This window comes from Capricornis sumatraensis, chromosome 14 (genome assembly GCF_032405125.1).
Source record: "Capricornis sumatraensis isolate serow.1 chromosome 14, serow.2, whole genome shotgun sequence".
NCBI classification, from domain to species: Eukaryota; Metazoa; Chordata; class Mammalia; order Artiodactyla; family Bovidae; genus Capricornis; species Capricornis sumatraensis.
In genome coordinates, this window is record NC_091082.1 from 34,508,459 (window position 1) to 34,534,957 (window position 26,499).

The 26,499-nt window shown below is 46.3% G+C and overlaps 1 protein-coding gene across 1 annotated transcript in view; it reads right to left on the minus strand.

Annotated features, from left to right (window-relative positions):
• CAPN8 (calpain 8) overlaps positions 1–11,367 on the minus strand; it is a 75,178-nt gene extending 63,811 nt beyond the window's left edge. Inside the window, exons 1-2 of the mRNA XM_068985637.1 lie at positions 11,131–11,367; positions 1,652–1,721 (exon numbers count right to left, since the gene is read on the minus strand). Coding sequence (XP_068841738.1) covers positions 1,652–1,721; positions 11,131–11,367 — 307 coding nt within the window. The remainder of the gene's footprint in view (positions 1–1,651; positions 1,722–11,130) is intronic.
• Between the last annotated feature and the right edge of the window lie 15,132 nt (positions 11,368–26,499).

Here is a 26,499-nt window from a genome sequence, read left to right on the forward strand (position 1 = left end):
ATGCTGAAGAGAACAGGTTTGCGGTGCAAGGAGAAAAAAGACAGAAGGGAAATCTCCAGAAAGATAAGGGGCGGTGGGGACACATGGATGCGGAGATTTTGTTTGTTTGGCTGACTTTCAAGCAAGCAGGATTTGTTTCCTCCTGTCTTCATTTCCAGTTCTATATCCTGCAGCTGTCACCGGCTGGCCATTTGGAAAGCCGGTGAATTCAATTCAGAGCCATGTTGTCCCTAAAATGTTAGTGTTATCCAACTCAGTGCAGAAACCATGAGATCCTGGGATCAGGAGGGCTTATGAGATCAACAATGCTAATCTGCTATCAAACAGAACCTTGGTTTCCAACACCTAAGGCTAGAACTTACAAAAAAATGAAAATGAAGTTGCTCAGTCATGTCCAACTCTTTGCGACCCCATGGACTGTAGCCTACCACGATCCACCGTCCATGGGATTTTTCAGGCAAGAGTACTGGAGTGGGTTGCCATTTCCTTCTCCAGAGAATCTTCCCAACCCAGGGATCGAACCTGGATCTCCCACATTGTAGGCAGACGCTTTACCATCTGAGCCACCAGGGGAGAACTTACAAAACAAAATACATTATTCCTCTAACTTAACTGTGCCTGATTTGGAGGGAATATGAAAGATTGGGAAGTGAAGGGTCTTAATCCCATGATTCCTGGCCTAGGATAGAAAGCTTGGCTACAAAGCTAGGATTTTTTTCTTACTCATGATGAGGGCATCTATTGTGACGGCAGGTGGCGCTAGTGGCGAAGAATCTGCCTGCAATGCAGAAGACCTAAGGGATGTGGGTTCCATCCCTGGGTCGAGCAGATCCCCAGAGGAGGAAATGGCAACCCACTCCAGAGTTCTTACCTGGAGACTCTCACAGACAGAGGAGCCTGGCAGGCTATGGTCCAAGGGGTCACAAAGAGTCTGACGTGACTGAAGAAACTTAGCATGCTTAATTGTATACATGTGGCCACTCCACAGGTCAAATCATGTCCACTTACAGGAAACTATTATCAAAACACAGCACTGGGACTCCCCCACTGGTTCAGTGGCTAAGACTTCGTACTCCCAACGCAGGAGGCCCACGTCTGATACCTGGTCAGGAAACTAGATCCCACATGTTGCAACTAAGTTTGCATGCCACAACTGAAGATGCAGCATGCTACAACTAAAACCTGAAGCAGTCAAATAAATAAATATTTAAAGAAAGAACACAGCCAGCACAGTTTGCTGCTGCTGCTAAGTCACTTCAGTCATGTCCGACTCTGTGCAACCCCATAGACGGCAGCCCACCAGGCTCCCCCATCCCTGGGATTCTCCAGGCAAGAACACTGGAGTGGGTTGCCATTGTCCTTCTCCAAGCACAGTTATCTACCATATGCCTACAATCCTAGCTTGTGACTCTAGCATTAAAAAGGGTTAAATGAGCATATGGAAAATCTCTTGGTTAAAAGGAACCAAAGGGAGTTCCAGTATTCCCTGGAGAGTGGGAGCCAGAGTGGAGAGCTCAGCCTCAAAGGCCCATACAGGTGAGGGGCAGACCCAACGAAGACGGCCAAGCCTAACAGCGTAATCTGATGTTACTCATCACACACACACACCTGCCTTCTCCCAAAACAAATAGGCCTCTCCCCAGTGACTCACCCAGGGCACCCTGACAGATGTCTGTGCGCGTGGCTCCACCAACGATAAACTGAGGGCTGGGGCACAATTCCTGGAAAAAATCGGGGACAAAACACAAGTCACAAAGATGCCCAGTGATGGTGGCACCGAGGGTGAAGGAGCTTGATCGTCATAAATTTCATGGAAGAAACCCAAGGCATCATCTATTGCAAGTACCGCATTTTATCACTGAGGATTCTGAAGCCCAGAGAAGGCAGGCGAGCTGCCCACAGTCACACAGCCAGGGGTGGCAAAGCAGGAGCTGGAGCCCACAGCTCCCCCCGTGAGCAAGCTTTTTATCACTATGCATACAGTGTGGGTGTGTGGGTGTGTGGGTGTGAAGGCGGGGGAGGCAGGAGGAAGGCAAAGGCTAAGATAATGACGGGATGAAATATGATCTCACCGTTCGGACAACACCCCTACTTTTAGGGAGAGGATGAGGCTAATGTTTAGCACTCTAAGAAAATGCTCTGCACCCTACGGACACTCATTAAACACCTGCCTCAGTGATGAGGACCCTGTGTGCTGATGGAAACACTGGGGCTTCAGGAAGTGTCTGCCCAGAGAGGAGAACTCAACCTCACTCCCACATCTGACCTGCACTCCGTTGCCTCCCTGCTCATCTGTCTCGGAGTGGCACTTGTCACGGGCAAGCTCATGGCCCTAGAGCTCTATTAGGGCACAAGAAGGCATCCTGTAGGCCTTCTTTCTTTCTGGTTTACCCAGCAAGGATGCACTCAATGCCTGTTCTATACATGGTACTGGTTGCGCCATATCGGGCAGGGGAAAGATGGGAGCATGGTGACACAGAGGGAAAGAACACTCGTGGTTCTTGGCCTCCAAGTGCTTTCAGCCTGCGTGGGAAACCAAGATAGACATCCAGGGTAAAAATCAGAGGAAAGGGACTTCCCTGGCGGGCCAGAGGTTAGGACTCTGCGCTTCCACTGTAGGGGGCTCGGGTTGGATCCCTGGCTGGGGAACTAAGATCCCACAGGCCACGCAACATGGCCAAAAAAATAATAATAAATAAAAATTTTCTTTAAAAAAACAAATCAGAGGAAAAGCCTAGTGCCTAACACTGGAATGTAGACCACAGAAAACAAAAGGAGAAAAGGGAGAAATGCCCACGAGGGATTATGCCTGAAAAGACTTATTAGATGGGAGAAGATGCATGCGCATGAGAAAACCAGAATCTAGGACAGGCTACGGGCTTCCCAGGTGGCGCTAGTGGTAAAGAATCTGCCTGCAACGCAGGAGACATAAGAGACAAAGGTTCAGTCCCTGGGGTGGAAGGTCCCCTGGAGGAGGGCATGGCAACCCACTGCAGTATTCTTGCCTGGAGAATCCCACGGACAAAGGAGCCAAGTAGGCTACACAGTCCATCGTGTTGCAAAGAGCTGGACATGACTAAAGTGACTTAGCAGATGTGAGGAGTGGTTCCCAAAGGAGAGGCGGGTCTGCCTCACCACCAGGCGCACTCTTAGGGGAAAAGGGTGGGAACCTCAAGGGACAAAAAAGAAGCCAGCCCGGTTTTGCTACATCAGGGACTGTCTGACCACAGAGAATGGGAAATATTTCCATCTTACTCCATGAGTGACTGTGTGCTAAGTTACTTCAATCATATCCGACTATTTGTGACCCCATGGACTGTAGCCCGCCAGCCTCCTCTGTCCATGGGATTCTCCAGGCAAGCATACTGGAATGGGTTGCCATGCCCTCCTCAGGGGATCTTCCAACCCAGGGATTGAACCTTATGTCTCTTATGTCTCCTGCATTGGCAAGCAGGTTCTTTACCTCTAGCACCACCTGGGAAGCCCATCTTACTCCATAGAGATTTAAAAAAAAAAAAATGGTGGATCAAAAAGGAAAGGGAAGCAAGAGAATGATGGGCTGAAGGCAGACAGAGAGAGTGGGTATGCAGCTATGAGCTGGGATTCTGAGGTTCCGGGACCATGCAGGGTGGAGGCTTCTGAGGGGCAGCCCTAACACCCTTGTATAAAGCTCCTGCCTAAATGGGCAGAGATAGCACTTTTGGGCTGGCTTTTTTTTCTTCCAAATATTAAAAAAAAAAATCACTAACTTGTTTTTTATTTAAATAGTGTGTGCCCATGGGTTAAAAAAAAAAAAAAGTAACAGCAAATAATGCTATAAAAACAAAAAAATTCCTTTCACTTTCGATTCCTTGCTGTTAACATTTCTTGTATACCCTTCCAGAAACTCTTTTGATGCAAAAGCATATTTACATATATATGGCTTCCCTGGAGGCTTAGATGGTAAAGACTCTACCTGCAATGCAGGAGACCCAGATTCAATCCCTGGATTGGGAAGATCCTCTGGAGAAGAGAATGGCTACCCACTCCAGTATTCTTGCCTGGAGAATCCCATGGACAGGGGAGCCTGGTGGGCTACAGTCCACGGCATCACAAAGAGTCAGACACGACTGAGAGACTAACACCTTACATATGTACATTTTCTATCTTGTATATCTTTGCTCAGCACATATAGAGCTTTATCATTTCATTATAAGTACCATGAGTTATTTAGCCAGCCTTCCAATAATGGAGCTTAGTTCTGCTTGTTTGTTTCAACCTCTAGTGGCAACTTTTTGTTTTTTTAATCTGTCTGCACCAGGTCTTAGATGCAGCATGTAGGATCTAGTTCCCTGACCAGGGGTTAAACCTGGGGCCGGTGCATTGGGAGCGCGGAGTCTTAACCACTGGATCACCAATTGTCCTTCTAGCGGCAATTTACAGACAGAAGTGGCATGAGCCAAACTAGGGGTTCTAAAAGTGGGCAGCAGCAAATTCTAATCCCAGGTGATCAAGAAGATCCCAGAGTCCAGACATCCTCTCCTGGTGGGCAGAAGGTAGAGATTTGAAATTTTAATTAACAAAAATGGAGAGACAAGAAGAAATGTTGAATGTAATTTGTTTGTTTTGTTTTTTAAAAAAGGAAGGGCTGAGAGCACACCAAACAGAGGTTTGGCAGAATCTCTCTGCTTAAAAACCTTCTTTAAAGAGTCTCCAGCTCCTCATCTCCCATCCATCCATCCGTCTCCCGAAGCCTGGCTCCAATCTCCCAGGGCTCCATGAAACGCCTCTCACCTGAGTTACCAGCACTCATAGAACGAGCTTCGCTCTCCTCCATCTCACTGCTCTTTACACTTGATACTGTTGCCTGTTCCCACCTGAAACCCTCCTCTCTTGGCATCTGTATCCTCACTCGCTCTTGACTTTCTCCCCTCTATACTCCCTGTCAAGTCTCCTTCAAGAGTTCCTCTGTTCTGTTCATCTTCAGGACCAGGGAACCCCTGAGCTGGGTCCTCAGTCCTGGGCATGACCCCATCTCACAGAGCAATAACATGCCTGAAGCCTTCTCCCTGGGTGATGCCATCCAGACCTGCGGCTTCAGTTACTAACTACAGAATATGCTGATGCTCCCAAATCACTCCCCCGAGCTGTACATTCAATTACCCATGTCACACTGTCTATGTTAGAAGCGCACTAGACTCATACCTAATAGGTCTACCAAGCTCAGCTAAAATGGTAAGTTTGGCTTGGAAAACAGAGTGGTTTGCAAAGGCTAGAGACAACAGGAAGCATTATAACCAGAGTGGTGCTCAGGGGTTCCTGTGTGTGCCTGCTAAGTCACTTTAGTCGTGTCCAACTCTTTACACCTCTACGGATCGTAGCCTGCCAGGTTCCTCTGACCATGGGATTCTCCTGGCAAGAATACTGGAGTGGGTTGCCATGCCCTCCTGCAGGGAATTTTCCCAACCCAGGGATCGAATATACGTTTTCTTATGGTTCCAGCATTGGCAGGTGGGTTCTTTACCACTAGAGCCACCTGGGAAACCCAAGAGGGTTCCTAGGCGATGGAATGCCCATTTGATTACATTATTCATTAGCATGACTAAAATGTACACCACCACCCACCAAGAGAAAACAACCAAGAAATTCCCTGACTTATATGTTGTATGAATCTCTCAGGGGCCACAGAATGTCCTCAGCCTTGCAAGGAGATCACATCTTAGCATTATGCCTGAAGAATATTTCCGAAGTCTTCTCTCCATTACTAACTCTATCAGAACTCAGATCAGATCAGAGATACAAAGTAACCTGGCAGTCAAAGATGTTTAAAAGAGGCAAGCCCCTGCAAAGAGGGAGGTCTTCCTCAAAAACAAAAGTGTCTTTTTAGCAATAATGTTTACAATTTCTCAGATAATTAAAACACACCACAAACTCAATTACTCAAGCCTCATATCAGCCCCTAATGAACAGTCACAAGAGAAATACCGGTATCAGTAAGAAATTCAAGGTAGGAAGTGATTTAACTCACACTCTCAGTGACTTGATGACTTGGAAACGCTGCCCCCTAGGATATTAGTCCGTGTCTGATAGTCGATGCTTGGCATCTTAGGAGCCCTGGCTGTGTACTTCCGGGAAACCCAATGATGTTGTCCTATTCATCAGCAGCAGCATTGATTATGCCCATGGGACTCAGCCCAGAACTCCTGTCCCTCTAGGGTCTGGCCCCATTGGACGTTTCCAGGCTTGCCCTCTGCTTCCCACGGTGCTCTCTCTCCTCTGACTACAGGCCACGGCCGTCCTCTGAACAAGCTCTGAATGCACATCCACGGCCCGGTGGCTCTGCTCACACCATGCCTTCTCAGTCTTGATCATGACCCTCTTCTTTCACCAGCATCCCCTCCACTTCAGATGTCTGCAGTAATTAACCAGCCCCAATCCCACAGTCAATTTAACTGTTTCTGCCCCTGAACTCCTGTACATTGTGTCCATATTTATATTTCACTCTCTGGACGTTTTGTTTCACGATAATAGCTAGAGACAGCTCATAGAATCAAGAATCTATTACATGCCAGGCACTGGGCTAAATTCATCCTCTCATTCAAACTTCGCAATAACCCAATGAGGTAAATCATATTATTATTCTTTTTTTTGGCCAAATTGCATGGCATGTGGGATGCGGAATCTTAGCTCCCTGACTAAGGATTGAACCCACATCCCTCGCAGTGGAAGCATTGAGTCTTAACCACTGGACTGCCAGAGAAGTCCCATGTTATTCCCATTTTATAGATGAGGAAACTGAGTCCTGGGGAGGTCAGTAACTTAGCCACACAGCTAACAAACGGCAGAGAGGGAACCAGAATCCTGATCCACCTGTCGCCCAAATCCAAGCTTTTGGCCATTCTGCTGTTGGTCCACTATCTGACCAGCTAGCAAAACCTCACAAAGGCTCCACGCTAGCATCTGTACATGACCAGCACTCAATAAACCAACGCTGAGTTGAAAATTCCCAAATTCATTCACCTAAGCAGCAGGCAAAGTGGAAGCCCCACCCTGAGGCCTCGTCCCCTCATCCTTATCCAAACCTCCCAAAGGTCAACCCAGCAGGTTTCTCTTAACTGAAGTTGGCTCTTCCATGAGTCCTTACCGTGCAGCTGACATTGTCTCACTTCTCTCTCTCTCTGTATTTCTCCTTAGGATCAATAAACTGCTTAATTACAGAAAGAAAAAAAAAGGACAGAGAAGAAAACCATCGATTGGGCCGAACCGGGGCCTGCACACACTGAGCATCCCTCAAACCACAGAGGCCGGGCTGGGCATCAACCCAGGGCCATGGGGAAGCTGGGAAATGAAAGCTGCTTCTAGGAGTACCCCTCGCTCTCACAGGCAGTCATATCGTCTGTGACAGGACTGTGGTCCATGTCTAACACTAGTAGCGGAAGTGTTGTCTTAGGATCATAAATAGCCAAAAGTTTCTGCTGAGAACCCAAGATTGACCATTAGATCATCCATGTGCACAAACTTGTCCTCCAACCCTTCAAGAGCCCACCCAAACCTCTCACTCAGGACTTCAAATAGGCAGAAACACCCAGCGGGGGCAGGATGTCAAATTTTATGATTTTGGAAAACATCCAAGTATCAAGCTTTATGTATAATTGAGAGGGGGAAAAAACAAATATCCGTATAAATTTAGCCCATCTCATCGCCTTTCTCCCAAAAGGAAATAAAAATTAACATCTTTGTGGGAACAAGGGTTCTAAGAGCCACACCCGGGCAGCTGGCTTCAGGTGCCTAAAACCAGGAGGTAAAGGGCCACCCTCAAGAGCAGCAAGTAAAACAAAAAACAGACAACTCAACGGACAACTGGGCACTTGAACAGGCATTTCTGCAAAGACGATTTATGAAATGGTCAACAAGCACATGAGGGCTTCCCTGATGTCTCAGTGGTAGAGAATCCACCTGCTAATGCAGGAGACACGGGTTCAATCCCTGGTCTGGAAAGATCCCACATAGTGAGGAACAGGGGAGGCCACGTGCCACAACTACTGAGCCTGTGCTGTAGAGCCCAGGAGCTGCAGCTCCTAGATGGGCCCGAGAGCCCATGCTCTGCAACAAGAGAAGCCACCACAACGCCAAGCACCGCAAGTAGACAGTAGCCCCCACTCCCCAAAACTAGAGAAAGCCCACGCAGCAACCAAGACCAGCCCAGCCAAAAATAAATAGAGAAAATGTTAAAAGAAAGAAAATTTATGGGAAAAAGTATGAAAAGATGCTTACCATCACTAATCATTAGGGAAATGTAAATCAAAACCATGATGAGATTGCACTTCACACTCCCTGGTATGGCCACCACCACGAAACAGAAAACCAGTGAGGGTGAGGCTGTGGATGTGGGAAAATTGGAAGCCTGTACACTGCTGGTGGGAATATAAAACGGTGCACTGGCTGTGGAAAACAATATAATTAGTCCTCAAAAATAGAAAATAAATTACCATATGATCTACTGATTCTATTTCTGGATCCAGACCCAAGAGGAATGAAAGCAGAGGTCTCAAAGAGCTATTTGTCCACCCATATCCACAATGGCCAAGAGGTGCAAGCAACCCAAGTGTCTATTGATGGATGAATGAATAAGTAAAACATAAAATATTCATACAGTGGAATACTATTCGATCTTAAAAAGAAAATGCTGTCACATGCCACAACATAGATGCATCTTGAGGACATTATGCTAAGTGAAATCAGCCAGTCATAAAAGGACAAACATTGCATGATTTCACTTATATAGGAGGTACCCAGAATAGTCAAACTCATAGAGACAGAAGTAGAAGGGAAGCAGAGACATGGAGTTATTGTTTAATGAGTACAGAGTTTCATGTTTGCAAGCTATAAAAGGTCTGGAGATGGTTGGTAACAACAGTTGCATGGCCATCAATAGGAGCAATCAATGCTCCTATTGTTACTGAACTATTCACTTAAAATGGTTAAGATGGTTAATTTCATGTTGTGTGTATTTTACCACAACCTAAGAAAAAGAAAAGAAGGAAGGAAGGAAAGATGGAAGAAAGAGGGAGTGGGGAGGGGAAGAAGAGAGGGGAGGGAGGGAAGAAGGCAAATGAACTCCTTGGTGCACCTCATTTCTGGACACCCCCAACCTTCTTGCGGGCCCCCGAGAGACCTCAAGGAAGAAGGAAATGAAGCATATGGGAACAAGCTGATTTCCCCAGATCCTGAGGCACATCTCTAATAATAAAATCAGGGTCATTACCAAGTCCGGAGCCTATTCAAAAACCTGTAAGACTGTACAGGATAAAGCTGGGTCCCATAACATGCCGCGTGATGTGCGAGCACAGCCTAGCCGAAAGCAGCCATGTGCGAATCCTTATTGATGACTGGGAATGGAGAGGGTAAATTGTGACAGGCTTTTATTCACTCATCTGAAAACTCTCAATAATGGGAGTACTTAGGTTTCACATTAATCAGGTTCTACTTACTACCTCATCGTCTGGATTTTATAGCATTTTGCTGACAGGCACAAATCAGCGCTCCATTCTGAAATTAGCAAATTTACGTGGATAGTGAGGCCAGGTGAAGACACAGTCTAGGGCAGAACGTGGTTGAGGAGGTGAGGGCTCTAAGAATTTCACACGAAGGAAGGACTTCCCTGGTGGCCCAGCAGCCAAGACTCTGCTCCCAATGCAGGGGGCCCAGGTTCCATCCCTGCTCTGGGAAGTAGATCCTATAGGCCGCAACTAAGCGTTTACATGCCACAACTAAAGATCCTGCATGCCACAGCTAAGTCCTGGCACACACAAATATATATATATATACACACACATATATATATACACACACATATATATACACACAAATATATATATACACATATATATACAAGTATATATATATATATACACACACAAAAAAAAATATATATATATATATAAATATACACATAGGCTTCCCTGGCAGCTCAGATGATAAAGAATCTGCTTGCAATGCAGGAGACCTGGGTTCAATCCCCGGGTTGGGAAGATCCCCTGGAGGAGAGCATGGCAACCCACTCCAGTAGTCTTGCCTGGAGAATCCCCAGGGACAGAGGAGCTTGGCAGGCTATACTCCATGGGATCGCAAACAGTAGGACACGAATGAGCAACTAAACACAGTATATATAAAGGAATTTCAAACAAAGGAGAAACACTAGGCAAAGGCAAATGATACCTGACTTTGGTCACCAAATGAAGCTTTCTTCCCTCCCAACTCATCCATCTCACCTCCCCCAGGCTCCCTGGGGTCTTTCATTCCACTCGAACGCATCCTCTTCCCTTAAGTCTTCCCATCATTCAGTCTTAACATCCCAGGGTCCCACACGCACGGTTTATGCCTCTGTTAGCATTTCCTCCATTCTGCCCAAGATGTCAGTCCTTTATTCACTTGTCTGCCTCCCACAACCTCCTTCAGAGCTGAGACCACAGTTGATCCCACAGTTTCTCCCCAACCATCTTCCCAAACAGGGCAGAGCCAATGCCTGGCCCAAAACAGGCCTAAAAAAAGAAAAAAAAAACCAAACCATTTGTTGAAATGAAACATGGCTGTCAACTCCTGACATTAGACTGTAAACCCAACCTGGATGTTGCCAACATCTCAAAATACCCAGATAGGCTCCAGAGAGGGGTGGGAAATGGCCATGGGAGGGCCGGAGGGAGGCCAGGCCAGGGAGTTATGCTCAGAGGCAGTGCTCAGTCGTGTCCAACTCTTTGCAACCCCATGGACTGTAGCCCTCCAGGCTCCTCTGCCCATGGGATGTTCCAGGCAAGAATACTGCAGTGGGTTGCCACTTCCTTCTCCAGGGGAGGTAACTGTTTTGTAAAACTGATAGGATGAAAACAGAAAGGGAGGAGATAGCTGGAGGGAAGGGATGATTCTGATCCCAGGATTCCAATCTAACTTGTCTTGTTCCAAAACCCATGCATACTCTTCCCTCTATACTTTACTGTCTCTGAAAAATAAATTTTAAGTGGGGGTGCAGAGGGTGGTGGTTGTCTGAAATATGGGATCCAGGAACAGGGTCAAGAATCATAACTTCTCCCTCAACTACTGCCCAGAAGTGAGGGACTTCCATCCTGACTCTCAGCAGCATGCCCACCTCCTTACCGTGGGCCGCTTCCAGACAACGCCTTGAGTTTGAGGGGAGCAAGGTCCAAGATCCTTGTAGCCCAAAGCTGACGGGCACGCTGGGAACTCTGGGTCCTTAAATAGGAGCCCCGAGTCCAAGCACTGCTGCCTCAAGGTCTCGAAGTCCTGGCCCAAGTACTTCACGGCCTTCTGGCTGGAGCCAAGGCCTTCAGCGGCTGCGCGCTGCCTGGCTATGCGGGCCGCCGGGGCTGCCATGGCCAAGGGCTCGGTGGGGTAGACAGAGGGCAGGGCTGCTCTGTGCTCTCAGAGACCTGCCCCGCTGGGAGGGAAGCTATAAGGCATGCGAAGCAGGGGAGGGGCGGGTGGAGCAGGTAAACATTTCACCTGAGGGCCCCCACCCCACTGCCCGCCCCCCTCCAGAGGGCAGGGAGTCAGGGCCAGGAGCAAATATGTACCCAGGATGCAGGTGAACCTGCCCTGCCCTCCCCTCCCCTTCTGCCTTTCAGCACACAATTTGGAGGCTAGGAACCCTCCAGGGCCCCTCCCAGGCCATAAGCCTAAGACATTCTTGAAGATCACAGTCACCCATCCCCATCTCTTTGCAAGACCTGCTTACCCGTCATTGGCACCATCAGCTGAGATGAGAAGGCCTATTGGGTAGCTTAAGGCCAGTATTTACCAAAGAATTGGTTCTCAGCAGAAAGGAAAGGGGTTGGAGGGGTCACCCTTCTTTCCAGAAAAGTTTGGCTACATATTTTCTAGAAAGATAGAAATATCAGAGAAGGGTGAGTCATGGAAAGCATCAGAGTAACCCCAAGCAAAGGGGCCCCACCTATGAGTGAAGGGTTTGGCCTTTTCCTGGGCATCTATCCCAACTCCACCAGTAATTAGCCCTGTCACCTGGGGCAAGTCATTTAACCTCTCATCCCCTCAATTTTCTCAACTGTAAAATGGAAGGTAATAGTAGGACCTACCTTATATAGGGTTGTTTGGAAGAGTGATGAGATAGGACATAGAATTTGCTTAGAAGAGTACATAAGAAGCACTCAGTAAATAATCAGTCATCATTATTCCTGGGAACCAGGACCAGAAAGAGAAGGCCTGAGGATCAAGGGTTGTGGGTTCTGTGGATAGCCTCTAAAAGCCATCCTTGCTGTAAAAAGCAAGGAGATGGGTTTTCCCGTAGAGCCTTAAGAAAGGTGCAGAGCCTGCTGACAAATTGCTTTCTGCACAGTGAAAGCTATCAGTCTTCTAACCTATGTAACTATGTGCTGTGCTTAGTCACTCAGTTGTGTCCATGACCCTATAGACTATAGCCTGCCAGGCTCCTCTGTCCATGGAGTTCTCCAGGCAAGAATACTGGAGTGGGTTGCCATTTCCTTCTCCAATGTAACTATAGAAACCAAATTTGTGTTGTTTTAAAGCCACTAAGTTTGTCATAATTGGTTACAGTAGAAGTAGAAAATTAATACAGGAAAAAAAACGTGATATGAAGAGTGATTCCATACAGGGGAGGAAGGAAATAGGGAGGGGCGGTCCAGAATAGAAACTAGGCTTATTTTATAGGTTTGACTTGGAACATGTAAATATTTAATCCTAAAAATTGTCGTTAAAAAAATCCATAAAATAAAATGGGATGAACATATTGGTAGCACACCATTCAGATTCAAAGTGGCTAAAAAACACAAGTTATTTGGTTACAACCTTCAATATGACATATCTTGGAAGAAAAACTTATGAAACCACAAGAAAAAATCTTACACTATTTTCACTAATCATACGGTTAGTAGTAAAATTTTCGTCATTGTTTTGAAATTATTGTATGCATATTATGGAAGAAAGCAAATGAGAAGTATTTTATATTCTAATTCTATAATTCGGTGCCGTCAGAACTCAAATTCTGGGCATGGGGTAAGGGAGATTCATACTTAAGATCAAAAAGATTAAATAAAAATTCTGCCAGTCCTCAATTTGGATTGGAAGTATCATCTTAAAAAAAAAAAAAAAGAGAGAGTTGTGGGTTCTAATCTCAGTAGAAAAACAGGCTCTGGGACCTTGCATTGATTGTTTTTCTCAGCGCTCCAATTTTCCTAGGCCTGGTCTACCCTAAGGACAGGAATAGCAGTGATTTTTGAAATTTGGGGGTGAGGGACGCTGAAAAATGGTCTCCCAAAGATATCTAGTCCTAATCTTTGGAACCTGTGAATAGTATATACCTTATGTGTAAAAAGGATTTTTGCAGACGTGATTAAGTTAAGGATTTTAAAATAAGGAGACCATCATAGCCTCAAGTGTAATTACAAGTACCCTCATGAGACAGAGGGCGAGGGAGATTTAACAACAGACAGAACAGGAGAAGGTACCCACAGAGGCAGAGAGACTGGGGTGATGCTGTCACAGGCCAAGGAATGCCAGCTGCCACCAGAAGCGGACAGAGGCCGTGAATGATCCTCCCCGAGTCTCTGGAAGGGGTGTGGCCTTGCCACCGTCTTGGATTCAGCCCCGTGGAACCGATTTTAGACTTCTGGCCTCCAAAACTGAGAAAGAACATATTCCTGCTATTTTAAGCCACAAAGTTTGGTAACTGGTTACAGCAGCCCCAGGAAACAAATCCAGGGTGTGTGAAACTCCCATGAAACATTTGCTTAAAATGCTGATTCCTGGGACTTCCCTGGCAGTCCAGGGGTTAAAAATCCATCTTCCACTGCAGGGGGTGTAGGTTTGATCCCTGGTCAGGGAACTAAGATCCCACCCGATGGCGCAACCTAATAGATAAAAAATTTTTTAAGTTTTTTAAAAAATAAAATGCTGACTCCTGCCTTTGCTCCCCACTCCCTCCAAAGTTCTAATTCAGTGGGTGTGGGGTAGTACCTAGGAGTCTGCAGTTTTTATACTGTGATCACAGAGATGATGCCGAATGCAGGGGTCCACAGTCCACACTCTGAGAAGCTCTGAACCGGCTGAACTCTGAGGCCCCCAGCTTCCCACCTTCTGAGCCAGCCACTGTCTGTATGTAGAGCAGTTCACCAGGCAGGTGGGTCTGGGCAAAGAGAAAGAAGTGTCTGCTCCCCAGGCATCCAGCATAAGACGTGGTTTCAGGTTTCACCAGAAATTCAAGGCCAAAAAATGACCCTCAGAGGCTCAAGCTAGCATCACAGACTTGGCTAGGCCCTCATCTCTCTGGGGGTCCCACCTGCACTTCCTCAACCGCACCTTGATTCACCATCTGCCCCAACAGTAAGTTCATCCAAATTTCAAGATTACTTTTCCCCTGTGGCTCAGCTGGTAAAGAATCTGCCTGCAATGCAGGAGACCTCGGTTAGATCCCTGGGTTGGGAAGATTCCCTGGAGAAAGGAAAGGCTACCCACTCCAGTATTCTGGCCTGGAGAATTCCATGGACAATATAGCCCCTGGGGTTGCAAAGAATCGGACTTGACTGAGCGACTTTCACTTCAGTAACGTTGCTCCTGGTCTCACTTGGGTGGCCCCATCCTCCTTTAAAACCAGAACCATAATTCCTCAACACAGAATCCTCTCAAGCACATGGGATTACAGGGGAAATCTAGGAACTCCGTGCAAAAGGCAGGGAAATACTTATTTTTACTTTTGAATCTGAAAGTGAAAATGGAAGTCACTCAGTCGTGTCCGACTCTTTATGATCCCATGGCCTACACAGTCCATGGAATTCTCCAGGCCAGAATACTGGAGTGGGTAGCCTTTCCCTTCTCCAGGGGATCTTCCCGACCCAGGAATCAAACCAGGGTCTCCTGCATGGCAGGCAGATTCTTTACCAAAACTGAGCCATCAGGGAAGCCCCATTTTTTAATCTACTGCCTACTTATCTGAAGCTTGTGACTGACGTCCATGGCCAGTCTTACTCTACTCAGAGCACACATTTCAAATACAAATCCAACCATGTCTCTTCCAAACCTAAAGCCTCCTCAACGGCTGCCCATCACTCAGGAGAACAAGTCTGCCCACCACTCAGCAGACTGGCCCCTTGCTCCCTCTCTGCCCCCTGTCCCCCACCCCCCTCCCTCTCTGCTTTCTACTCCCTGACCTCTTTCAGGTCCTGGAATGCCATGCTCTGTCCCATTGAAGGCTTTGCACCTGCTATGCCCTTCCCCGGAAACACCCTCTCCTCACCCTCACCCCTACTCAGCCTTCAGATGCCCAGTGCCCCAGGGAAGTCTTCCTGGACCCCCTACACAGAGACATCCACCTTCTGTAGGCTCTCACAGCAGCCGGCGCTTCCCTGCCTGGCGACCAGGCAGGGTGAATTTGATGAATGCCCCTCCACCCCGGCAGACTCTGATCTCCACAAGGACAACTGTCTGTGTTTGTTTTGCTCCTCACTGCGTCACTGGAGCCTGGAAAGCTCCTGGAGCATTATAGGGACTGAATAAATATTTGCTGAATGGATAGACACCCATGGCTATAAGATGCCCAGTGGTCGGAGAGATACACACCAGCTATAGTGGACCCAGTACCTTCAGGCTCGCGGGTTCGTTTTCCCTGCCTCTGTTTCTCTCCAAGCCTCCCTGAAACACTCCCCTTGCTGCTGCTGCTAAGTCACTTCAGTCATGTCCAACTCTGTGTGTCCCATAGACGGCAGCCCACCAGGCTCCGCCGTCCCTGGGATTTTCCAGGCAAGAGTACTGGAATGGGTTGCCATTGCCTTCTCCGGAAACACTCCCCTTCAGTTCAGTCGCTCAGTCATGTCTGACTCTTTGCCACCCCATGAATTGTAGCACGCCAGGCCTCCCTGTCCATCACCATCTCCCAGAGTTCACTCAGACTCACATTCATCGAGTCCATGATGCCATCCAGCCATCTCATCCTCTGTTGTCCCCTTCTCCTCCTGCCCACAATCCCTCCCAGCATCAGAGTCTTTTCCAATGAGTCAACTCTTCCCATGAGGTGGCCAAAGTACTGGAGTTTCAGCTTTAGCATCCTTCCTTCCAAAGAAATCCCAGGGCTGATCTCCTTCAGAATGGACTGATTAGATCTCCTTGCAGTCCAAGGGACTCTCAAGAGTCTTCTCCAACACCACAGTTCAAAAGCATCAATTCTTCGGCGCTCAGCCTTCTTCACAGTCCAACTCTCACATCCATACATGACCACAGGAAAAACCAGAGCCTTGACTAGACGGACTTTAGTCGGCAAAGTAATGTCTCTGCTTGTGAATATGCTATCTAGGTTGGTCATAACTTTTCTTCCAAGAAGTAAGCGTCTTTTAATTTCATGGCTGCAGTCACCATCTGCAGTGATTTTGGAGCCCCCAAAAATAAAGTCTGACACTGTTTCCACTGTTTCCCCATCTATTTCCCATGAAGTGATGGGACCGGATGCCATGATCTTCGTTTTCTGAATGTTGAGCTTTAAACCAACTTTTTCACTCTCCTCTTTCACTTTCATCAAGAGGCTTTTTAGCTCCTCTTCACTTTCTGCCATAACTGTGGTGTCATCTGCATATCTGAAGTTATTGATATTTCTCCCGGCAATCTTGATTCCAGCTTGTGTTTCTTCCAGCCCAGCGTTTCTCATGATGTACTCTGCATATAAGTTAAATAAGCAGGGTGACAATATACAGCCTTGACATATTCCTTTTCCTATTTGGAACCAGTCTGTTGTTCAATGTCCAGTTCTAACTGTTGCTTCCTAACCTGCATAAAGATTTCTCAAGAGGCAGGTCAGGTGGTCTGGTATTCCCATCTCTTTCAGAATTTTCCACAGTTTATTGTGATCCACACAGTCAAAGGCTTTGGCATAGTCAAGAAAGCAGAAATAGATGTTTTTCTGGAACTCTCTTGCTTTTTCCATGATCCAGCAGATGTTGGCAATTTGATTTCTGGTTCCTCTGCCTTTTCTAAAACCAGCTTGAACATCAGGGGAGTTCACAGTTCACCCTTAGATGGACTGAAATAAACAAGCCCTCCCTCCATCTGGACTGAAATAAACAAGCCCTCCCTCCATCTAATGGCAGAGTGAGTGCAGCTCCTAACTTCCTTTATCCGAAAGTGGCTCCTTTGGGGTTACCGATCTCCTTCCCACCCCACCTGCCTAAATCACCTCCAGATGCTGCACGGGACAAACCCGTCTTCATTTTAGGCAGACAGATCTGCACTGCTGTGAACAGAGCCCTCATTTCCCAAGTCAGGCGGCGTCTTCTGCTCACCAGCCCCACCTGAGCTGGCAGCCAGCGTCTCCCTGTTCCCCAGCCAGGCGCCTGCTGGCCCTGTCAACCTGGACAGACATCTCCCCAGCCTCACACCCCAGACATCCCAGCAAGAGCTGGGCTTCCACCCAGGAAGCCCAAGTTCCATGACAGAGGCTGACGAGGCCCCGCAGAAACACACCAGGAGGCACCGACTAGTAAGAACCCTTCTTGGCAAACAGCACTGGTGAGTGCGGTTCAGACAGAGCACTGATTTATCCAGTGGCTCCTCTCAGCCAGAAGGACAGGCTGCCTTGTACCCTCAGCAAGGAAGACAAATCACCCCAAAGCCCAAGTGTGCTTTTCAGACGAAGTCTGCAAAGCTTGTTGTCATGCAGAACCCGACCTTCAGTCTCTCTCCTGGGCCTTCCCATTTCAGATTTCTAAGGCAAGCAGGGGGTGAATCTAATGTCAAGAGGATTACAGAGTTCTCACACAGTGCTGGTGGGGATGGAAAATGTACAGGCACCTTGGAAACCAGTCTGGCAGCTCCACAAAATGCTAAATACAGGTAGTGACAGAGTAATTCCTAGGAACATTCCACTCCAGGGAACTGAAAGAGAGTTGAAAACTCAAGTCCACAGGAAAACATGTACTCTGATGCTCAGAACATGTTATTCGCAATAGCCAAAAAGTGGAAACAACCCTGTGTCTATCAACGGATGAATAGACAAAATGTAGTATCGCCGTGCAACTGAATATCATTCAGCCATAAAAAGGAATGAAAAAACGGACACACAGGCTGACCCTTGAAAATACTATGCTAAGTGAAAGAGGGGCGGACCGGCAAGCCGAGCTGGAAAACCAGTAGAGACTCCCTCCCAGCGGCCAACCTAGATCCCGCAGACCCAGTGTGACCACAGCAGTCACAAAAGAGCTACGGTTCTATCTATAGCAATAACCAGACCAGCCAAGTGCACAGAAACAGAGTAGATTATTTGCTGCCAGGAGCTGAGCAGAGAGGGAAACGGACTGACCACAAACAGGTATGCAGTTTCTTTTTAGGGTGATGGAAATTTCCTGGAATTAGGGAGCAGTGATGGTTACACAACATAGTGATTGTAATGGGAGCCACAGATTTGTATACTTTAAAATAATGAGCTATCTAATATGTGAATTATTTTTTACAATTAAATTTTAAGATAGAAGAAAATAATAGTACAAAGAAGATGGTGTGATGTGATCTGTGCATTCATTTGTGGTCTCTAAGGAAAAAGACGGGCTCCCCTGGTGGCTCAGAGGGTAAAGCGTCTGCCTGCAGTGTGGGAGACCCGGGTTTGATCCCTGGCTTGGGAAGATCCCCTGGAGAAGGAAATGGCAGCCCACTCGGGTCCACTTGCCTGGAAAATCCCATGGACGGAGGACAGGTTTCTGGTCTGCCCCAGGAGAGCAAGAATCCCATCATACCAAAGAGTGCCAGAGCTGAAAGACTGAACCCTAAAACAGCCCCGAGAATACAGAAGTCTGGGCAGGCCAGGTATGTGGGTTCACATACCATCCCAGGCCCTCATCGCTGGCAGGAAGGGGTGGACCCAGTCAAGCCAAGCTGAGAGACCAGCTGAGGCTGCCCCCCAGTGGCCAGCCTATATCTTGCAGACCCAGTATGACTAATGCTCTAAAAACTTACATCTGAATAGAGGTAGCACTTTCAAGCCCATGACCAATTTGAGACTCAGAGCAAGTCTTTAGGGAGAAGGCAGTGGTACCCTACTCTTGCCTGGAAAATCCCATGGACGGAGGAGCCTGGTGTGCTGCAATCCATGGGGTTCCTAAGAGTCGGACACGACTGAGCAACTTCACTTTCACTTTTCACTTTCATGCACTGGAGGAAGAAATGACAACCCACTCCAGTGTTCTTGCCTGGAGAATCCCAGGGACGGGGGAGCCTGGTGGGCTGCCGTCTATGGGGTTGCACAGAGTCAGACACGACTGAAGCAACTTAGCAGCAGCAGCAGCAAGTCTATGGGTAGATTGTATTGCCAGATTAACCCAAAGTCATTCACGTGATAAACATGCCCCAAAGCCTTCTAATTTTAAATTCCACGCTCTCTCCAAAGCACAGGACCTACACTGCCTACCAGCAGGAAGCCCTGCTCTGGGCAATAGGCCACAAGGCAGGAAACCTGAGACAAAAAAAGCCTATTGACCATTCAGTCCTTCAACCCACAAGCCTTCTCCACACCAATTCTTTGCTGTGCATGAGCAGACACCAAGTAGCAGGACCAAAGGACAAGCAAACAGCGCCCCTGCCCACGAAGATCTTGGATGCTACACAAGAGACAGAGCAGGCCACTCAAAGAAAGGAGTGGCCGATTCCGAGGGGACAGATGATAAGGAAGGCTTCATGGAGAAGATGGCATTCCAGCTGGATCCTGCAGCGTTAAGGGACTTAAAGGATTTGAAAAAGGGAAACAAGAAAACCGCATTTGAGCCCAGAGGAGCATGGAGAATAAAGGCAAGGACCATTAATGTTCCCACGTGGCACTAGTGGTAAAGAACCCACCTGCCAATGCAGGAGATGTAAGAGATGCGGGTTCGATCCCTGGGTCAGGAAGATCCCCTGCAGGAGGAAATGGCAACCCACTCCAGTCTTCTTGCTGGGAGAATCCCATGGACAGAGGAACCTGGTGGGCTACAGTCCATAGGGTCACAAAGAGTCGGACACGACTGAAGTGGCTTAGCATGCACGATTAATGCTCCAGAGTGGCTGGAGTGAGGGATGAGGTGGTGGACAAGATGACAGGGCATGTAGGTACTTCAGAGGTGGAGTTTTTCTCTAGTTAAAAGCAATTAGCAACTTCCCTGGTGGTACAGAGGTTAAGAACCTTCCTGCTAATACAGGTGACACTGGTTTGATCCCTGATCTGGGAAGATTCCGCACGCCACAGAGCAGCTAAGCCGATGAGCCACAACTACCAAAGCCCAAATACCTAGAGCCCAGGCCCCGCCACAAGAGAATCCACCACAATGAGAGGTCTGCACACCACAAGGAAGGGTAGCCCCCACTGGTCACAACTAGAGAAAGTCCACGCACAGCAACAGAGACCCAGTGCGGCCCAAAATAAATATATATTAATAAATAAAGTTGTTTTTTTTTTAAAGATGCGGTCGCTCTAAACCAGGCAAGAATGGATGACAGTCTAAGCCAGGTAGAATCTGTGGGGTTGGGCAGGGTGGTGAGATGAATTGCCAAGGGTCCCGCCTCTGCACGTCCTGGAGTGGCCGGGGGTAAACTGCCAGGATACCACTGAACAGTGGCCTTGTGGAGACCCTCTCCCACCCCCCACCCTAGAGCTCTGACAGTTCAGGATTCACGTTTTGAGTAACAGGGGCAATGTGAGTTCCTCCAAAAGGAAACTACTTCCTAGAAAAGAAAAGGCTGGGGGAAAAGGTGAGAACTGTCCTGGCCCAGTCTATTGCGGAAAGCAAGGCCATGGAAAGCTGGAACTGCACGTGCGTTATCTGTTTTCTCACGGAAGCCGCCACAGAGTGCCGCGCGCAATTGCCAGAGCGTAGCACGTGTTTTTGAGGTTGTTCTTTGGGAGTATCACTAGGTCACACACTCCCTTGCCCTCCATCCCCGCTCCCAGGTAACCGTGGATATAGCATCATCAGTTTTCTCTTTCCTTACGAGGTCATTTCCTTCCGCATACAGCCTTCCTTTAATTTCTCTTGTTTCTAACTTTTCTTGAATCCATATTTCTGATTCATTTTCCCCTTTCTTTTTACAACAAAATTTCATCAAAGAGGTGTATATACTCACTGCGTCCAATGCTCACCTCCCAGTCTCTCTTCTAGTCAGATTTTCAGGATAAACCATTGGGTGAAGAACCTCATGACCATGATGTTGCTAAAACCAACGCTTACTTCTCAGTTCTCATTTTACTTGAACTATAAGTAGCAATTAGACACGGATCAATGCTCGTTCCTTCCAGAAACGGATGGTGGGGGCGGGGGTGGGGCGGGGGGAGAATTTCATGAGGGATGTCTTTGAGTGGGCAAGGAAGGATCCGATCTAAAACCTTTAGTCGCTAAGTCGTGCCTGACTCGAGATCTCATGGACTGTGGCTGCCAGGATCCTCAGTCCATGGGATTCTCCAGGCAAGAATGCTGGAGCGGGCTGCCATTTCCTTCTCCCTTTCTCACTTTAATGATATTCCATTTTCCAGGTACATAGTGCCCCTAAGCTCTCTTCTTACACATTTTCCCCTTACACCCAAGGGGAAAGGTTGGCCATAGCTAAGAGCGTAGACAGCCCATCCTTAGTCACAGGAGAGAAGGCAGAGCAGGTATGATCGCAGGTATGGCCATGGGACCCCAGAAGGTTCTCTCCTGATTGCTTTAATTTTTACGCATGGAAGTAGGAATTAAGGACATTTAGGTGAAACTGAGAATGAGGTGGAGGTGTTGGAGATCTGAAAGAGAGAAGTTATGAAGGGGAATGGGAGAAGGGAAGGATGGAAACGTAATAGGATGGTTGCCAGACAGTATTAAGAGCCCAGTGGAGTCAGTGATTATCAATAGAGTGTGAGACAAATCAGCCTGTATATTAGTTATCTATTGCTGCTAGCAATTTACCCCAGTTGTTGTGGCCTGGAACCACTGGTTATTACCTTACCATTTCTGTGAGGAAGGAAGTTGGGCATAATTTAGCTGGGTGGTTCTGTTCTGAGTCTTTTTTGAGGCTGCAGGTAAGATGTTGATGGGAAGCTACAATCAACTGAGGCTTGATTGGGGTGGGATGTGCTTTCTCAGATCAGTTGAGATGATAGCTAGCAGAAATTAGAGCTGCAAGCAGCAACCGTCAGTGGCAAGGAATTTTTAAAGGTGTCAGAGCCAAGGTGTTGTGACTCCAGCGGCTGGTGGTCTTTGCTGCCCCCTAGATCCCTGTTTCATTTCAACCTGCCTTGTAGATTCATTTGAAACTAACTGCTTGGTTTAACAGTGAGTGTGTAGTACCGCTCTTCCTGTTTCATCCCTCAAGAGGGTGGTAACTAGCTGTCATTCTTTTAAAGGTTGTGCCTGCCCCCTTCCCTACTCTTTCATTTTTATTAAACGTCTAAAAATGTGTAAGAAGAGAGCTTAGGGGCACTGTGTACCTGGAAAATGGAATATCATTAAAGTGAGAAAAGGAGAAGGAAATGGCAGCCCACTCCAGCATTCTTGCCTGGAGAATCCCATGGACCGAGGATCCTGGCAGCCACAGTCCATGGGGTCTCAAGAGTCAGGCACGACATAGCGACTAAACCACCACCACCACCGAAGTGAGAAAGGGTGATGAAATGGGTCAGGTCAGGGTTAACAATAAACTCCAAATTCTGTAGCTGGTTAGGCTTTGGTAGACTGTTGTTCCCAACACTAATGTGAACAAAACATATAGCCCAGCTTTTAAAAATTAAAAATTAAGATATTATTTATGAGTCATAAAAAAATCCCCTTACCACCAGATGTAAGCTAATACCACATATAAAAGTGAACAGTCAGGAACATCATTTAACCTCTTGTTTAAAACTGGCTTTCAGTTGCCGAACTCTGGAGAATTAGAGCTGCTTTTTATTGTCTGGGATTCTCTGGAGGGATATCAACTCTGATCAGAGTTTTAAATAGAGAAAAATATTGAGAGTTAATTAAAATGTGTCAATGCTGTCATTTTCCATGGGGCACAAAGAACTAATGTGTAGTTAGGATATCAGCAAAAGGCTAGTAAGCATGTTATTCACTGGTGAATTAAATGCACAACTCCTAGGATACGATCACAACACAACTTTTTTTTTTTTTACATTCTGTTCAATGTGCATTTGATATTTCTATTTACATGCCTGCTTTGTGCAAAAAGTGAGGATCCATTTTCGTATGAAAGGAACTTCCTCAGTTAACAACATTCTTAACTATGGGTGCTGTTCCAGGCCTTTTATAAACAGATTTCAGACTCAGAAAGAATCTGTCAGGCAGAAGGAAAACTAATCCAACAGCATTTTGGCCATATATCCTCAGTAAAGACAAAAAGAATTGTAAACAAATATTGAATACTGGTTGGTTTAGTTTTTATTTTTTCACAGTAGAATGAGCTAGCAATTTAAAACTACTTTCAGAGTATTCTTGGATTAAGTAAATGAAGAAATATATTAAGAATGATGTTCTCATTGCTGGCGTTCTTCACTGTTGGTGAAGGGAATTACAAATAAGGAGAGAGGGAACTTTAGAACAAACCATGTGGTATTTGTTTGGAAATTGAAGGTCAGTATGAACTCATGAGGCAAAGTATAATTTTTATAAGTTAAAACGTTGTTTCATTTATTCACTTTCATAAACATAAAAGTGAAGATGCATTTATTTACCCAATTTTTAAACTAATTTATTTTTCTATTGAAAAGAAAACCAGCAAGGTGGTAAAATGTGATTCAAAGAGAATTTGAGAGATTAAATATTGCAGATACTGAATAAAGAATGATAAAATAGGATATGTGGGTTAGATACAAAGCTGGTTAATGTCATACAGAGCAAGGAAACTGTAACCTTAGGGATTTGAGGATTTAGTTTCTGATTTATTTGGTTTTTGTTGTTTTACTTTTACCTGAAAGAAATAATTTGCCTCAGTACCAGACAAAAATCTATGTATTAGCATGTAAACTTATAGAGTCTGGACTCTATTCAGTGGTGAATAGTGACTCAAACAAAAGTTCATTTCCCTAAAGAATTTTTTAAAAAATCCTTGAGTGGACCTGTTAGCCGGTGACAGGACAGTGTCCTCTATAGAGAGGACAAGATATGTCTGCCATGAGGGTCAGGGAGCATTGCTGCTTCAATAGCAATAAGCACCTAGATCTTTCCAAACACCATTCTCCACTAAAAGGTACAAAGATCCCATGAAGTAATGGAGCTAGGGCAGAAAACATTTAAGAGGAATCTGGACTCTACTGATGTGCCAAAAAGTAAGAGAGACCTCAAAGAATGGTTCAGTTCAGCTCAGTTCAGCCACTCAGTCCTGTCCTACTCTTTTCGACCCCATGAACCATAGCACACCAGGCCTCCCTGTCCATCACCATCTCCTAGAGTCCCCAGACCCATGTCCCTTGTATCGGTGATGCCATCCAACCATCTCATCTTCTGTTGTTCCTTTCTCCTGCTGCCCTCAATCTTTCCCAGCATCAGGGTCTTTTCAAATGAGTCAGCTCTCCACATCAGATGGCCAAAGTATTGGAGTTTCAGCTTCAACATCAGTCCTTCCACTGAACACCCAGGACTGATCTCCTTTAGGATGGACTGGTTGGATCTCCTTGCAGTTCCGGGGGACTCTCAAGAGTCTTCTCCAACACCACAGTTCAAAAGCATCAATTCTTCGGCGCTCAGCTTTCTTTATAGTCCAACTCTCACATCCATACATGACTACTGGAAAAATCACAGCCTTGACTAGACAGACCTTTGTTGGCAAAGTAATGTCTCTGCTTTTGAATATGCTGTCTGGGTTGGTCACAACTTCCCTTCCAAGGAGTAAGTGTCTTTTAATTTCATGGCTGCAGTCACCATCTGCAGTAATTTTGAAGCCCCCCAAAATAAAGTCTGACACTGTTTCCACTGTTTCCCCATCTATTTCCCATGAAGTGATGGGACTGGATGCCATGATCTTCATTTTCTGAATGTTGAGCTTTAAGCCAACTTTTTCACTCTCTTCTTTCACTTTCATCAAGAGGCTCTTTAGTTCTCTTCATTTTCTGCCATAAGGGTGGTGTGTGCATATCTGAGGTGATTAATGTTTCTCCTGGCAATCTTGATTCCAGCTTGTGCTTCCTCCAGCCCAGCGTTTCTCATGATGTACTCTGCATATAAGTTAAATAAGCAGGGTGACAATATACAGCCTTGACGTACTCCTTTTCCTATTTGGAACCAGTCTATTGTTCCATGTCCAGTTCTAACTGTTGCTTCCTGACCTGTATACAGGTTTCTCAAGAGGCAGGTCAGGTGGTCTGGTATTCCCATCTCTTGAAGAATTTTCCACAGTTTATTGTGATCCACACAGTCAAAGCCTTTGGCATAGTCAATAAAGCATGGTGGGGATATGTTAAAAGGACATAGCAACCAACTTGGACTTCAACTGGATGACTTGAGGATAGAAATAAATAATGATAGTAATGGATTAGAATCCACTGAGTAAAATAAGAATTTGGGTGTCTTTATTGGAGGAGAATGGAAAGTTTTTCCTAACAGCAGAATGCCAGCCAAGAAAGACAGAAGGAATGATAAGACAAAAAAACCACTATTTTGTAATACTCATAGTAATGGTTGTTTCAGGCAAGACATATCAATGAATGCTGTAACTGGTGGACAAAAGTCTGATTAGGCACAGGACATTAATACAGTTTCAAAATATTTCCTATCAAATGATTGATTTACAGAGGACAAAATACCTTCACAGTGGAGAAGCTGGCAAACACCACCTTCCCTCAGTAATCAAAATCAGCATCTCCAGTAATGGGGCAAGTCAACACCATGTGCCTCCTGGACGTGAAGTGCTAAAAAGGATACAGCGTCATTTCTATGATATTGTTGCCAAAAGGCACAGCTCAGATCATGAAGAAGCATCAGACAAACCCAGACTCGAGGACACTGAAACTAGCCTGTGTTCTTCAAAAATGCTGAAGTCATGAAAGACAAAAGAGGCTGAAGCACTGTTCTAGTTTAAAGAACCCTAAAAGGATTTAACAACTAAGAGCGCGTCACGGTCCTGGATGGGGTAATTTGTGGCGGTGAACTGTAATCTCCTAGTTACTTGTCGACATCCTCTGTGTCTTGTTCATGGTCGAGGCCTCAGGGCTCATTGTTATACCTGGCACATTACACCTAGACAGAATAGTGATACATATATGGATGGATAGATGGATGGGTCCATAGATGCTTGGTTGATTGACTGATGATAGTGGTAGATGATCGATTAGATAGAGATGGATGGATAGATAGATAAATGAACAAAATAACTCAGTATCAAACTCCAGAGTGTTTTCGACTCTGGACTTAAATTCCTGATATCCATGGCAAAACTGTTTACCAGTTTTACTCATTGATACCGAAAATATCAAAGGACTTTGAGATAGAGATTTCTTTTTTCGCAGCTATACTGGGGGTTTTATGACTTCGAACCGACAATACTGCGTTCTGCCACGTGGTGGCGCCA